The 16,794-nt window shown below is 34.4% G+C and overlaps 2 protein-coding genes across 2 annotated transcripts in view; both read right to left on the bottom strand.

Annotated features, from left to right (window-relative positions):
* Positions 1-16,794, bottom strand: part of LOC135082205 (uncharacterized) — a 46,229-nt gene that overhangs the window by 14,383 nt on the left and 15,052 nt on the right. The window contains exons 8-18 of the mRNA XM_063976974.1: positions 16,545-16,787; positions 15,941-16,195; positions 15,420-15,639; positions 14,704-14,846; positions 14,386-14,454; positions 10,626-12,860; positions 8,511-8,713; positions 7,640-7,771; positions 7,151-7,355; positions 6,574-6,799; positions 57-154 (exon numbers count right to left, since the gene is read on the bottom strand). Coding sequence (XP_063833044.1) covers positions 57-154; positions 6,574-6,799; positions 7,151-7,355; positions 7,640-7,771; positions 8,511-8,713; positions 10,626-12,860; positions 14,386-14,454; positions 14,704-14,846; positions 15,420-15,639; positions 15,941-16,195; positions 16,545-16,787 — 4,029 coding nt within the window. The remainder of the gene's footprint in view (positions 1-56; positions 155-6,573; positions 6,800-7,150; positions 7,356-7,639; positions 7,772-8,510; positions 8,714-10,625; positions 12,861-14,385; positions 14,455-14,703; positions 14,847-15,419; positions 15,640-15,940; positions 16,196-16,544; positions 16,788-16,794) is intronic.
* On the bottom strand, positions 3,581-6,054 carry LOC135082195 (uncharacterized). The gene has a single exon (XM_063976966.1). It carries the CDS (start codon positions 5,583-5,585, stop codon positions 3,762-3,764), a length of 1,824 nt encoding a protein of 607 aa, XP_063833036.1. The 5' UTR covers positions 5,586-6,054; the 3' UTR covers positions 3,581-3,761.

Raw genomic sequence — 16,794 nt, forward strand, 5'->3', positions numbered from 1 at the left:
TATGAGAAACATTACAACCACACAATCACAAATAAACAAAACTATTTAATACTAACCTGAATTCCATTAATGATTTCGTTCATTAGTTTAATTCGTTTGTCTGTTCGTGTCGCCACCGTGCGCCTTATGACTGCCGTTAACTTTGTCAAGCCGGCTGCGAAATATATTTTGTGTTATCAACTTTTTTTTATTATGACCGAAATATTACTTTAACCAAAATTTAGAAAAAAATTGCAGCCAGTCACTACAATGAAAAAACTAAATCTGGGATTATTTCAGCATCAAACGGTAAATAAGATCATATAATACCAATTTTCAGGCAGGGATAACTAAATATTTTTGAGGTAAAAAAATAATAAAACGTTATACCAAATAGGTATTAAATGCATACCTACTTTACTTATATCTTACACGAGTAGGTAAGCACGTATTCACACTGGAGATAACTCTAACCTCTACACGTCTTAATGGTTAATATTAGAACACATAGGACATTTATCGCTTCTTATTTACTAGCTGACTATGACATCCACAAAGACAATGGTAAAATAAATACTTAAAAACAAAAGTCAAACTCACCCTGTATTGGCGTTATCAATATGATCACTCCAAAAAGTCCAACGAAAGGTGCATATCCACCTACTGTGTATAAAAAGTATGACACCACTGCAGTCTGGATCGGTATCACCCATAGGTAGTGCATGAACATAAAGGCGTAGTCGAACCGCGTTATGTCGTTCGACAAAAGATTCACGAGCTTGCCGCCAGCCACGTCTCCTATCGACACTTGGTTTAGCCGCAGCAACTGAAAAATGTAACTTTTTTTATTATGGTATTTTGGATGATCAAAGGTGTTTTTCCTTGCCATCATTTTCTCATTTTGACGTAACTTTGTTTTGCTTTGTTTTGCCGGTGTTTACGGCACACGACCGAATATCAAAGAGAATTTATTATTTAAGTAACTAATTAAAACTTCGTCTTTTTTTTAACTATTCTTTGGTAATTGGTCACGTTTTTTGCTTGATTATTCACGCGTCTGGCATAAAATGTTTCATAATCCTTACTCCTGCCAGGTTTAAAAGTAAGTTCCAACTTATATAAGATTCAAATGTAAAACATTTTTACAGTTAAATCGTATTAAACAAGTCTGCAATACCTTTCTGTAGAGTAAAGCAGAGCATGCAATTTTGACCTTTAAACTGAAGGTCATAACGAATAGTGTGTTGTGGTGCTGGCACATCATAATCACGAAGTTGAGGCCCAGCATGCCGAGCGCATACATGCCGGCGTCAAACCGCTCTATGTCGGAATCCACCGTCCAGTACCGCAGTAATTGAGCAAAGAGCATTGGCTGAATTATTCTGGGGAAGAAGGTATTTTTAAATTATAATAGAATATAATACAGTGAAAGCTCAAGCTTGTTAAAATCTGAAATTTTTGGAGGCTAGTTTTGATAAAAACGTCTATAAAAAGATAACTTGTTTCGACGAAGAATCGATCCTAAAGATGGAAAAAAGTACTGTATTCTTAAACCAGTCAATGTACTCGTAGCTTGCACATAGATACACATAAAAAGATCAATTATATCAATGACAAAGTTACATATTAATTATTTAAACATTGGACAGATTAAAAATTATCAAACCTGCATGTAACTATCGTCAAAACATAAAAGGCGCCCGGCATATATTCGAGCCAATACGCTCTGACAAGCGCCCATCCTAACGACGGCTTCACGTTTTTACTGGCAGCTCGATCCAATTCATCCAGCCATGCTCTGTAGGCAATAGAACGAGAACAATTAGGTTACCTACATTCCTAAAAATAACACAAAGGTCATAAATTAAACTGAAATGCAAGTGAGAGAGAGGAGATGAGAGGTCGTGTGTCGCCCCGCAAGAGCCATGTTTGTAAGCTCTAGCATTTGAGCCCGAGTTAATTTTTACTTTTTTTTTTTTGTTTTTCCGATGTTCATTTGTTTTACTAAGTATAATTCAATTATTTCTCGGATTTCATTCGTTACATTTCCATCATATCATGACGGATTCTTCTTTATAACTACAGGAGTACCTGAAATGCAGTAATGTAACTTTCTTATAACTGAAACAAAATCTACTATCACTCCAGTTTACACTATCACCATTTTATTAACCAACTTCAACAAAAGGAGGAGGTTCTCAATTCGGTTGCTATGTTTTTTAGTAATAATTTAATGAGTACCTACCTACAGTAAAAAAAAACTTGGCCATTTAGTATTTCTACCACTATAGTTGTTTATTTCCGTGTAGCACAATAATTCGTATTTATTATTAAGTCGGTCAAATTTTTACTCATTACTTTCCGCTTGTTTTTTACCTGTTCTTAGGAAAGTTTCTTAATACTTGTTATTTTTGTAGATAAGGGACAAATAACAAATATTATTTCAATCAAACACTGCCAATTCAAAGCAAACATTTGATATCTACGTGCCCGATCGTACCAAGAATGTTTTTTATAAGGAAGCAATGTTAACATACCTTTCAAACTTCTCTCCTTGTTTCTTGGAATTGTACACTTTGCTCGGCACCACCAGGTCACTTTCTTCAACGTCTCTTTTGTTGCCATTCCAAATCACAGGGCACACCCACCAAAAAAATATCTTTGAGAAAATATTCGGTTTGTCTCTTTCTTTATGAAACATTTGCTCTGTAGTCTTACCCATATTATAAATATTTAATATCTATTTAACAATGTAGCACTTTTATACATGAATAGTATTAAAACAACTGTTAATTGGACTGGTCTCTTGAACGACACAAATATCACTGGTTGGACGATGAACACTTATTTCTAGATATCCACAAAATTCGATCGATAAGCTTAATTATATTTTTGATAAACTAAAATGTGTCTAATCATTTTATTTTCTGACTCAATTATGGTGATAATTGGAAATCTTTCATCAAATATCCAAAACATGTACTAGGCACTATGTTTATATTTTTTTTATAACAAGACACTATATCTTACAAGAAACCCAAAAAATATATTACCCCTAAAAACATCATGCCACCGTAAAATATCTAGTAATCCACATAACCTCCAAAATAAATGACGCATATTTTACATTTTCATGCCATATTTCATGCATATGGGATAACATGTTAAGTTAAAGTTTCTTTTACTAAAATCTGTAGACAATAGTCAAATTTTGTAGTAAAACATAAAATTCTTTAGTATCTTCATGCGAGAGAGAGCATGTTGTAATAAAGATATTTTACGCGTTAATCAAAAAAAGGACTCTCTTTGTGTTTTTTTAATAATTTAGATGTTGAGCGTGGAATTTCTCAAAGGATAACCCAATTCATTAGTAAGTGTCGCGGCATTTTGTTTATTGAAATAATTTCTGAGTTAGATAGAAGTGATATTTAAACGCTCTCAACCCTCGACTCGCGACGTGACGTCGCGGCATGCATAAAAGTTTTAACTACCTACTTCTTAAATGGCCAATACGTTCTGTTTTTTTTCTACTTTCAAGGCGTTTTGGTACGGGTATATTTAAGTTTACGATGGTTACATAAATGTAATAAAACTACATGAATACTTTTTAAAAATTATATTAAAATAAATAAACGGAACAGAACAGGTAAACAGTTGCTTAATATTAAATAATTTGAAACATTATGTAAATTAGGTTTCTTCTATCACCACTGATTTTAGTTCTAAAATACAAAATATTGAAGCGTTCTACTTTACACAATTTACTACAAATTAATATAGTTCTAAAGTTTCTTAGAGTGCACGGGACAAATTTTTGAACACAACGAATCGCACGTGCACTTGGAATGCATCAACTTATTCTCAATATTTTCTACCAGCATTTTTACATGACACATAGGCACCATATTGCAATCACAATTCGATGACAAAGATCCAACTGGATCAGATTTCACGAGACTCTCATTTTTATCTTGATTCATTACATTACGAAGGGGATAATATAAAGAATCGACCCCTGTATTATCACTAATATTATTTATTTTTTGCGTTTTTTGTTTCATACTGCTACTACAGTCGCACCAATCTATGGGTTCCTCAGAGTTTAAATCTTGGCCAAAACTGACATCTGTACCTGAAGTAGTAGTTGAGAGAAAAGTTTTATTCAATTTCATTTTTGAATCTTTTAAAATCACTCCTTCGCAATCTTGGGCACTTACTTTTGTATCACACGTTAACTTAGTTATCGGCTGTGGTATAATTGGATGATGCGTATTTTTGAGGTCATTAACTTCGTTTAAACCTTTATATGGCACAGCGTCCATTATGTAAGAAATATCACTATAACGCAGTTTATTGCTTGTTAAGGTGTTCCAAATACTGTTAATGTTATCATTTTTTCCAGAAATAATAGACTTCGTACAAGTACAGGTTCCTAATACACCGTTACAAGAACAATCTACAGTATAACCGATATAAGGAGTAGATTTCCGAACGTCTGGTTTCTTATCGAGTTCAGGAGAAAGTACCGAATGTAGCTCATTATTACTAATAACATGTCGTTTTTCTTGATCTGAATATTGGACTGTTTTCAAATCAGTTGGGAGAGAAACTTCTTTGACTTCTTGTAGAACATTAATACACTGATTCACCAAAACTTCTTGGGTTCCAAATTCAACGTACGATTTACCTACTCTTGAAGATTCTACGCAAAAGCAGTTATTGAACTTTGTCACTCCACAACATGTGTTTGTTTTATGGGGTCCATTGTTTTCATTGAACATTTCTATAATATCACATGATTTAGTTTCCATTTCTATATTAGGTGATTGCGAAGATATATTTTGAGTTAAAATTAGTGATCTATTAGATACTTCTTTATTAATTTTTTCAGTGTTTTGTAAGTCAGCTGCTGTATCGATTTGATCTTCAAGAGTCCGACAGTTATCCTTTTCTGGACACTCAGTATTAGGACTTTGATCTAAACCATCTGTTTTAATTCTACACTTGCATATCGCTTTCAATCTTTGAAAGTCGTTATCTATTAACGTACATACTTTTTCCATCACATTAGGTAACACAGCCTGTTTGTCATCTTCTGTTGACAGGCATAAGCATTGAACTCTTTTGATCTTAATTTTTAAGTATTCTTGCAATAACATGTAAGCTCTATGCCAGCTTCCCTCAGCTGGAATTTTAGGAGCACATTTGCAAGCTATGACACTAGTACTATCAGTAATTATTTGCTTGACTCTTTGTAATATTGCCGAAAATAGTTTTTCTTCCTCCTTAGGTGGAATGCAACAAGATTTACAATTAGATAATTTAAATTCTTCTAACTTTTCTCGTAAATGTGTTTCTAACAAATGGAAAGCATTAAGTTCTAATTCTTTTGATTCGTCTATTTTAGCTACATTGCAACATACACAACTATCTTTCTCAGTGGTGTCTTTTAAACTTTGCGTATCGAGAGATTTGTCTTTGTTCTTGCAATAATCACCATGCTGTTTTGTACCAACATCTCCTGATAAGTTCTTAAATTCATCATCTTTGACACTACTGGAACATGTAGGTTGTACAGCAGGGGGTGTACTCTTATTAGTGTTCATATCTAAATTATTGAACCATACTTCGGGTTGGTTGTTCCGTCGTTTGGGACATTTTTTTTGAGGTAATGAATGATCTTTGTTTGGACAAATATCTTTCTCGGCTACAACTTTATTAGGAGTTGCATTTGTCAACGTTACACCTAAAAATTTAATACAGTATTCACAGTCACTTGGAAATAATGAGGACGTTTTTACAATATGATTGATGTCCGACTCTAATTTGCTTTCCTTTGGAATTTCAACTTCTGATTTTTTTTTCACTTCAGGTGTTATTTCACTTTTGTTTTGTTCTAATACAGTAGGTGTAATATCAAAATTTTGTGTATTTTTCAGGTCAGATTTTCGACAACAACATTTCCTAGAATCGATGCACTTTAAAATTGTAGACTGTTGATCCTTACTTTGTTCTTGGTTACTTCCGACGCCATCAAAACACCTACATACGAGTTCATTACTTTTATCTAGATTTACAGCACCAATGATTTCGTTCATTAGTTTAATTCGTTTGTCTGTTCGTGTCGCCACCGTGCGCCTTATGACTGCCGTTAACTTTGTCAAGCCGGCTGCGAAATATATTTTGTGTTATCAACTTTTTTTTATTATGACCGAAATATTACTTTAACCAAAATTTAGAAAAAAATTGCAGCCAGTCACTACAATGAAAAAACTAAATCTGGGATTATTTCAGCATCAAACGGTAAATAAGATCATATAATACCAATTTTCAGGCAGGGATAACTAAATATTTTTGAGGTAAAAAAATAATAAAACGTTATACCAAATAGGTATTAAATGCATACCTACTTTACTTATATCTTACACGAGTAGGTAAGCACGTATTCACACTGGAGATAACTCTAACCTCTACACGTCTTAATGGTTAATATTAGAACACATAGGACATTTATCGCTTCTTATTTACTAGCTGACTATGACATCCACAAAGACAATGGTAAAATAAATACTTAAAAACAAAAGTCAAACTCACCCTGTATTGGCGTTATCAATATGATCACTCCAAAAAGTCCAACGAAAGGTGCATATCCACCTACTGTGTATAAAAAGTATGACACCACTGCAGTCTGGATCGGTATCACCCATAGGTAGTGCATGAACATAAAGGCGTAGTCGAACCGCGTTATGTCGTTCGACAAAAGATTCACGAGCTTGCCGCCAGCCACGTCTCCTATCGACACTTGGTTTAGCCGCAGCAACTGAAAAATGTAACTTTTTTTATTATGGTATTTTGGATGATCAAAGGTGTTTTTCCTTGCCATCATTTTCTCATTTTGACGTAACTTTGTTTTGCTTTGTTTTGCCGGTGTTTACGGCACACGACCGAATATCAAAGAGAATTTATTATTTAAGTAACTAATTAAAACTTCGTCTTTTTTTTAACTATTCTTTGGTAATTGGTCACGTTTTTTGCTTGATTATTCACGCGTCTGGCATAAAATGTTTCATAATCCTTACTCCTGCCAGGTTTAAAAGTAAGTTCCAACTTATATAAGATTCAAATGTAAAACATTTTTACAGTTAAATCGTATTAAACAAGTCTGCAATACCTTTCTGTAGAGTAAAGCAGAGCATGCAATTTTGACCTTTAAACTGAAGGTCATAACGAATAGTGTGTTGTGGTGCTGGCACATCATAATCACGAAGTTGAGGCCCAGCATGCCGAGCGCATACATGCCGGCGTCAAACCGCTCTATGTCGGAATCCACCGTCCAGTACCGCAGTAATTGAGCAAAGAGCATTGGCTGAATTATTCTGGGGAAGAAGGTATTTTTAAATTATAATAGAATATAATACAGTGAAAGCTCAAGCTTGTTAAAATCTGAAATTTTTGGAGGCTAGTTTTGATAAAAACGTCTATAAAAAGATAACTTGTTTCGACGAAGAATCGATCCTAAAGATGGAAAAAAGTACTGTATTCTTAAACCAGTCAATGTACTCGTAGCTTGCACATAGATACACATAAAAAGATCAATTATATCAATGACAAAGTTACATATTAATTATTTAAACATTGGACAGATTAAAAATTATCAAACCTGCATGTAACTATCGTCAAAACATAAAAGGCGCCCGGCATATATTCGAGCCAATACGCTCTGACAAGCGCCCATCCTAACGACGGCTTCACGTTTTTACTGGCAGCTCGATCCAATTCATCCAGCCATGCTCTGTAGGCAATAGAACGAGAACAATTAGGTTACCTACATTCCTAAAAATAACACAAAGGTCATAAATTAAACTGAAATGCAAGTGAGAGAGAGGAGATGAGAGGTCGTGTGTCGCCCCGCAAGAGCCATGTTTGTAAGCTCTAGCATTTGAGCCCGAGTTAATTTTTACTTTTTTTTTTTTGTTTTTCCGATGTTCATTTGTTTTACTAAGTATAATTCAATTATTTCTCGGATTTCATTCGTTACATTTCCATCATATCATGACGGATTCTTCTTTATAACTACAGGAGTACCTGAAATGCAGTAATGTAACTTTCTTATAACTGAAACAAAATCTACTATCACTCCAGTTTACACTATCACCATTTTATTAACCAACTTCAACAAAAGGAGGAGGTTCTCAATTCGGTTGCTATGTTTTTTAGTAATAATTTAATGAGTACCTACCTACAGTAAAAAAAAACTTGGCCATTTAGTATTTCTACCACTATAGTTGTTTATTTCCGTGTAGCACAATAATTCGTATTTATTATTAAGTCGGTCAAATTTTTACTCATTACTTTCCGCTTGTTTTTTACCTGTTCTTAGGAAAGTTTCTTAATACTTGTTATTTTTGTAGATAAGGGACAAATAACAAATATTATTTCAATCAAACACTGCCAATTCAAAGCAAACATTTGATATCTACGTGCCCGATCGTACCAAGAATGTTTTTTATAAGGAAGCAATGTTAACATACCTTTCAAACTTCTCTCCTTGTTTCTTGGAATTGTACACTTTGCTCGGCACCACCAGGTCACTTTCTTCAACGTCTCTTTTGTTGCCATTCCAAATCACAGGGCACACCCACCAAAAAAATATCTTTGAGAAAATATTCGGTTTGTCTCTTTCTTTATGAAACATTTGCTCTGTAGTCTTACCCATATTATAAATATTTAATATCTATTTAACAATGTAGCACTTTTATACATGAATAGTATTAAAACAACTGTTAATTGGACTGGTCTCTTGAACGACACAAATATCACTGGTTGGACGATGAACACTTATTTCTAGATATCCACAAAATTCGATCGATAAGCTTAATTATATTTTTGATAAACTAAAATGTGTCTAATCATTTTATTTTCTGACTCAATTATGGTGATAATTGGAAATCTTTCATCAAATATCCAAAACATGTACTAGGCACTATGTTTATATTTTTTTTATAACAAGACACTATATCTTACAAGAAACCCAAAAAATATATTACCCCTAAAAACATCATGCCACCGTAAAATATCTAGTAATCCACATAACCTCCAAAATAAATGACGCATATTTTACATTTTCATGCCATATTTCATGCATATGGGATAACATGTTAAGTTAAAGTTTCTTTTACTAAAATCTGTAGACAATAGTCAAATTTTGTAGTAAAACATAAAATTCTTTAGTATCTTCATGCGAGTAGCATGTTGTAATAAAGATATTTTACGCGTTAATCAAAAAAAGGACTCTCTTTGTGTTTTTTTAATAATTTAGATGTTGAGCGTGGAATTTCTCAAAGGATAACCCAATTCATTAGTAAGTGTCGCGGCATTTTGTTTATTGAAATAATTTCTGAGTTAGATAGAAGTGATATTTAAACGCTCTCAACCCTCGACTCGCGACGTGACGTCGCGGCATGCATAAAAGTTTTAACTACCTACTTCTTAAATGGCCAATACGTTCTGTTTTTTTTCTACTTTCAAGGCGTTTTGGTACGGGTATATTTAAGTTTACGATGGTTACATAAATGTAATAAAACTACATGAATACTTTTTAAAAATTATATTAAAATAAATAAACGGAACAGAACAGGTAAACAGTTGCTTAATATTAAATAATTTGAAACATTATGTAAATTAGGTTTCTTCTATCACCACTGATTTTAGTTCTAAAATACAAAATATTGAAGCGTTCTACTTTACACAATTTACTACAAATTAATATAGTTCTAAAGTTTCTTAGAGTGCACGGGACAAATTTTTGAACACAACGAATCGCACGTGCACTTGGAATGCATCAACTTATTCTCAATATTTTCTACCAGCATTTTTACATGACACATAGGCACCATATTGCAATCACAATTCGATGACAAAGATCCAACTGGATCAGATTTCACGAGACTCTCATTTTTATCTTGATTCATTACATTACGAAGGGGATAATATAAAGAATCGACCCCTGTATTATCACTAATATTATTTATTTTTTGCGTTTTTTGTTTCATACTGCTACTACAGTCGCACCAATCTATGGGTTCCTCAGAGTTTAAATCTTGGCCAAAACTGACATCTGTACCTGAAGTAGTAGTTGAGAGAAAAGTTTTATTCAATTTCATTTTTGAATCTTTTAAAATCACTCCTTCGCAATCTTGGGCACTTACTTTTGTATCACACGTTAACTTAGTTATCGGCTGTGGTATAATTGGATGATGCGTATTTTTGAGGTCATTAACTTCGTTTAAACCTTTATATGGCACAGCGTCCATTATGTAAGAAATATCACTATAACGCAGTTTATTGCTTGTTAAGGTGTTCCAAATACTGTTAATGTTATCATTTTTTCCAGAAATAATAGACTTCGTACAAGTACAGGTTCCTAATACACCGTTACAAGAACAATCTACAGTATAACCGATATAAGGAGTAGATTTCCGAACGTCTGGTTTCTTATCGAGTTCAGGAGAAAGTACCGAATGTAGCTCATTATTACTAATAACATGTCGTTTTTCTTGATCTGAATATTGGACTGTTTTCAAATCAGTTGGGAGAGAAACTTCTTTGACTTCTTGTAGAACATTAATACACTGATTCACCAAAACTTCTTGGGTTCCAAATTCAACGTACGATTTACCTACTCTTGAAGATTCTACGCAAAAGCAGTTATTGAACTTTGTCACTCCACAACATGTGTTTGTTTTATGGGGTCCATTGTTTTCATTGAACATTTCTATAATATCACATGATTTAGTTTCCATTTCTATATTAGGTGATTGCGAAGATATATTTTGAGTTAAAATTAGTGATCTATTAGATACTTCTTTATTAATTTTTTCAGTGTTTTGTAAGTCAGCTGCTGTATCGATTTGATCTTCAAGAGTCCGACAGTTATCCTTTTCTGGACACTCAGTATTAGGACTTTGATCTAAACCATCTGTTTTAATTCTACACTTGCATATCGCTTTCAATCTTTGAAAGTCGTTATCTATTAACGTACATACTTTTTCCATCACATTAGGTAACACAGCCTGTTTGTCATCTTCTGTTGACAGGCATAAGCATTGAACTCTTTTGATCTTAATTTTTAAGTATTCTTGCAATAACATGTAAGCTCTATGCCAGCTTCCCTCAGCTGGAATTTTAGGAGCACATTTGCAAGCTATGACACTAGTACTATCAGTAATTATTTGCTTGACTCTTTGTAATATTGCCGAAAATAGTTTTTCTTCCTCCTTAGGTGGAATGCAACAAGATTTACAATTAGATAATTTAAATTCTTCTAACTTTTCTCGTAAATGTGTTTCTAACAAATGGAAAGCATTAAGTTCTAATTCTTTTGATTCGTCTATTTTAGCTACATTGCAACATACACAACTATCTTTCTCAGTGGTGTCTTTTAAACTTTGCGTATCGAGAGATTTGTCTTTGTTCTTGCAATAATCACCATGCTGTTTTGTACCAACATCTCCTGATAAGTTCTTAAATTCATCATCTTTGACACTACTGGAACATGTAGGTTGTACAGCAGGGGGTGTACTCTTATTAGTGTTCATATCTAAATTATTGAACCATACTTCGGGTTGGTTGTTCCGTCGTTTGGGACATTTTTTTTGAGGTAATGAATGATCTTTGTTTGGACAAATATCTTTCTCGGCTACAACTTTATTAGGAGTTGCATTTGTCAACGTTACACCTAAAAATTTAATACAGTATTCACAGTCACTTGGAAATAATGAGGACGTTTTTACAATATGATTGATGTCCGACTCTAATTTGCTTTCCTTTGGAATTTCAACTTCTGATTTTTTTTTCACTTCAGGTGTTATTTCACTTTTGTTTTGTTCTAATACAGTAGGTGTAATATCAAAATTTTGTGTATTTTTCAGGTCAGATTTTCGACAACAACATTTCCTAGAATCGATGCACTTTAAAATTGTAGACTGTTGATCCTTACTTTGTTCTTGGTTACTTCCGACGCCATCAAAACACCTACATACGAGTTCATTACTTTTATCTAGATTTACAGCACCCATGTATTCAGATTCTGTGTTTACGGGCATGTTGCTTTGAAATTCAATGTCTCTTGAAACATTAGCAGATATATATTTTGACTGGAATTGAACATCTGTTTCCTTTTTGGAACATTTGGTAGAAACATTTTTAGTTAATTTCTTTTCTGTTTCTTTTTCTTTTTTCACGTCAGGCTTTAAGTCTTTATTTTCATCTTCTATAGTGTCAATATTAGGATTTACATCAACCATCCTTTTTGTTCCACGGTTACATTTACTATCAATATTAGATAAGTCACATTTCCATCTAGCCAAAGTTTCAAGTAGTTTGTCTATAGAAGTGTTGGACGGTGGTTTATGAAAACATACGGCGTTACTTTGACAAAGAGGATGGGCCTTAATCTTTTTTCCTATATTTATATCAACTGGTGGCTCATGGGAAGCTATTGGTTTAGTCCGTTTTGTACTGAGCGTATCTTTAGGTAGAACTATTTTTAAGTTTTTTCTATTTTCAATGTCTAGTGTATTCTGTTTCAAACTTTTTTTGTCTTTCTGTGAACCACACAAACACAAATTGACCGCATATGACCGTCCTATTTTCTTATAAGGCTTTACAGGTTTTTCTATTTGTAGACCCATAATAATATTTTTATTTGGTTTTTTTGGGCTCAAATCAGACGGTTTTTTCCTAATGATACTTAGTTTTTTTGCAATGCAATGTTTATTAGAGTGGTCTGTATTTACTGATCTATGTATAGAATTGCTTTTCCTGTTTTCTTCTTTTTTCTGCTTTTCTTTTGTATGCTCAATTGGTATCTCTTCAGTGACCTGCATAAAACAAAACAAAATTAAACCATAATGTAACAAAGCCACAATATTGTTAAGCTGCAGTGTTATATTTAATCTTAAATTGCAAGCGACGAGAGCGCGAGACATTTACTTGGCTATCGATTGACACGTACAAAAAAATTGAATTCTAAACTACATTATCCCGTATATAACTACATATGAGGCAATAATACCTGCCATCTTGATGAAGCTACTGTCGTCACATTTCTTTAAATTGGTTATGAACTTCAGAAGTCATACGCACTCGTAACTTGCAAAACTGCATGACAATTGTAAATACATAAGTAAATAGGTGATGAGGGGCAAAAATGTGCAAAATACTACAGATATACAAAGTAAAAGCAAAAAAACTTATTAATGTTTAGAAAACAAGACATGCAAAATAAACATACAAAAAGCTAAAAAAGTGGGGAAGTAAATTATAGAGTCAATCAATAATTTAAGTTGCGAGTTGTTTTGGCTGACCATTTTGCATGGTCAAATATAGCTTTACTATGGATTAAAGAAAGCCAAAACTACACTCGACAGCAAATAAATCGCACCTCGCGCGACAAGCACTTTCAAACGTATGCATCCCCGCTTCCAACCAATATTGGCACCATTTAGAAGCTTAGTTCTAAATTTGATTTAATTAAAGGAAAGGTTTTTACCCCAAAAATGTGTCTGTAGAAGGATCCAGAGTCACTTCTTCAAAAAATAGGTAGTTACGCTTGAGCCAACTTTTACGGCTATAAAACTGTTAAGTAGGTATTAATCGCTATCCATCTGTTAAAGAGGACACGTGAGATCATTATTTGGTTTTATAACCATAAAAATTGGTGTAATTGATCCCAGAGGTGAGCCCAAAGTGAGGTCTTTTTTCAAGTCACATTTATGGTATATGTTAATCGTTATTAAGAAATGAAATGTGTTTTTCTTTAAGGATATTTATTGGGCTTTCAAATAACACCAATATTGTTGGGGTACCATGATTGTGTCAGAAGAAAATCTTTAAAGTTCGCGTCGCGGGAGGGTCGATTTATTTGATGTCAAGTGTATTAATAGGCTACGGCAAAGCTGAATATGAGTATCAAATCCGGTTGCAGTGATGGACCTAAAATATTTTATGAGAGAATGAAAGTATTGACGTTTTAAACATAGTATCTCGGCGGGTGACCATACGTTTGGTTTAAACGCAGGACATTTCAATTTAAGATTATGTAAACATTTTTTACACGAATCTTTGAAGATATTGCTCTTCTGGTTAGAGCAAGTCATTTAAATAAGTTAAAATGTCTGCTGTTTTATTATATTCTAACTTTGTGGGAATCTAGCAACTTCAAAAACAAAGTCACATATAATTTTGAAAAATAAAATTAGAAGGACTTAAATAGGCTTTATTATCAGAAAATAATTTAATCTCCTATTACTTTAGTCATTATATTTAATGGCGCATCATCACGATTACGTATGTACCCTAATCGACGCATCCGATAAAGCGCAGATAATCCAAATATTAACTCACCGTAGCACGTTGGACTAGTTTCACAATGTTCTCTTCCATTATCTTTAGGTCTTCTTTTTTTATCGAATCCTGTAAAATGCCACAATTTTATTAAAATACAAATACTTACCCTTTTTGTCAAGAATATATAATTCAAATCAGCAAGTTGCAAATAACAAAAAAATACTGTTGTCTCTCCCATCGAGATCCAAAATGGTCTGATTCATAATACGAAAAAAGAAATGTGTCCACAATCCACATACATGTGAGGATTTATGCAATGCGTTCTATTCCATTACCAGTGTGCAGCGCGCCTTACTCTAGGAATTATTTTGTAACCTTTTTAAGATCTTCGAGCTGGATCTTGAGCTGTGTGACGTCCTGATGCGTGCGGCGCCAGTACCCGGGTGACGCAGCCCCACTGTTCGCAGTCGGCGCAGGATTGATAGTTGGAGACTTCACCAGACAAGGGTACACCGCAGCTACGGAGAAAAGATGCGTTACTTTAAACTTTGTGGTTAGATAGACCCCGATTTGAACTTCATAGTCGGAAGATACTGTAGAAAACCAAGGAATTTTGCTCGTGGACTAGCTCTACCACTACACACTTCAGCACGTCATAAGACAATACACAAGGTTTACGTAATTCCTGTAACCTTTCCTACTCTATTTTATTTATAAACCAACTTTATTTTCCAGTATAATTAGCTCAACAATATTTGCGTGTGCATACCAGAAAATCATTGTCTTTTCAGTGACAGTTCCGACTTCCGGTATATTTACAGAATAATTGAATGTTTGGTATCTGTCTTATTCTACTTCTTTATTCAATCTTAGGTTTAATTCTTTCAAGCACTCGTTGTCTTAAAAAATAGCAACTAAGGAATATTAAAATAAAGGAGTAAATTATTCAACACGCTAAATAAACGTAATTTTAAGATCTCGTGGGAGACCACCCCAAGCGTTTTTTCTTAAAGTTGGTACAAAGTAAAACACACCAAGAAAGTTATCATCATATTTTGCAGATAAATATTCCAGCCTAAAATAAATTTTACCTGGTCGTGGTCTACATTCGCAGGGCGGTGGACCGGTCCGGACAATCTCCTTCGCTTTAGCCGTGAGTTGCTCTGCTCGCTCCTGGAACAGTTGCTCGGCGAGCTTGCACGCGAGCTTTTGAGCTCGCCGTTCGAGAGCTCGCTCTTGCCAGCCTTCAGTTTCTGGACCACCTCGGTCTGGTATGATTCGTGCTGCGTCCGCACAAGATGCTCCTACCCACTGCCGACAAAAGAAACCAGTGAGCTAACACTTGTAGAAAAATGAAGAAATTTTGCAAAAAACTACCATGTCTATATTGAATTTGGTATGGAGGTACATGACATCCTGAATGAACATAATAGGCTACTTTTTAACGGACTACCCAAAAAGGAGGGTAATGTTTATATTAGTATAGATAAATACTAAAAGTGCAATGCAAGAATCTACTTACAGATAGACAAAAAATGTGAACAAAACATTACAGTCTTGGCAACATTTTATATGAAAATGTTTTTGGTGGGATCACATTCTTTTCCCTTACCCTTGCGTGGTATTTCTCGATAGACGTAGCAATAGCGATATCCAGCTCTCCGATCAGCAGCTGAGAGAAATAATTCCGGAGGTTGGTCTTGATGATTGAGGACTTGTCCCAGTTGTGCCTGTCTTCCAGACACTTTAGCAGCTGGCATGGCATCTCCGACGTGCAGCCTCCCAATTCGGACTGCAGGCCGCCGAACAAGTCCGCCAAAAAGTTTGACAGGAGAGTGGTGCGCAGGGACGTGCATGAACATGAATCCTGAAAATGAAGGGTAGAGAATTTGATAATACATACTTCGAAGTCTTCCTAAAATTGAAGGGGAATTTCATTGGCAGCCAAACTATAGATTTCCTGACTATACAAGTAGAAGTTGCAGTGGTAAGAAAGAGAGATGGAATGTCCCGTATGGATTAAGGACCTGCATAGACTTTCAGACAGTTCGTATTGTAGTCACGAAGACCACTGACTATATTTTAGTTTAATGATACAAGTAACATTTAAGCGGCCCGTTTTAAACTGGGGTTATGCAGTTCAACAACTATTCAACGTTTACCGACGAATTTTTAAACCAATTTACTAAATTCATTTTCCAAATCCAACAACATACCAAGAACTTATCTTCAGGACTGCATTTGCACAATGCCGCCAGGGAGGGGGTTCTCTTTGCCTCCACTGAGGCGTCTACTGGCATCTTGCACTGGCACTCCATCACTTGGTCCTTAAGTTCATTCAGTTGGTCTCTCTTCTTCTTCAGATCGTCCATTTTCCCCTGGATTTTGCCATCGCACAGGACTTTGCAGCCGTCTAGGTCTTCCACCATTTCAAGCTTTTCTTGCCGTAGTAGATCCATCTATAGA

Source organism: Ostrinia nubilalis, chromosome 2 (genome assembly GCF_963855985.1).
Source record: "Ostrinia nubilalis chromosome 2, ilOstNubi1.1, whole genome shotgun sequence".
Taxonomy (NCBI): domain Eukaryota; kingdom Metazoa; phylum Arthropoda; class Insecta; order Lepidoptera; family Crambidae; genus Ostrinia; species Ostrinia nubilalis.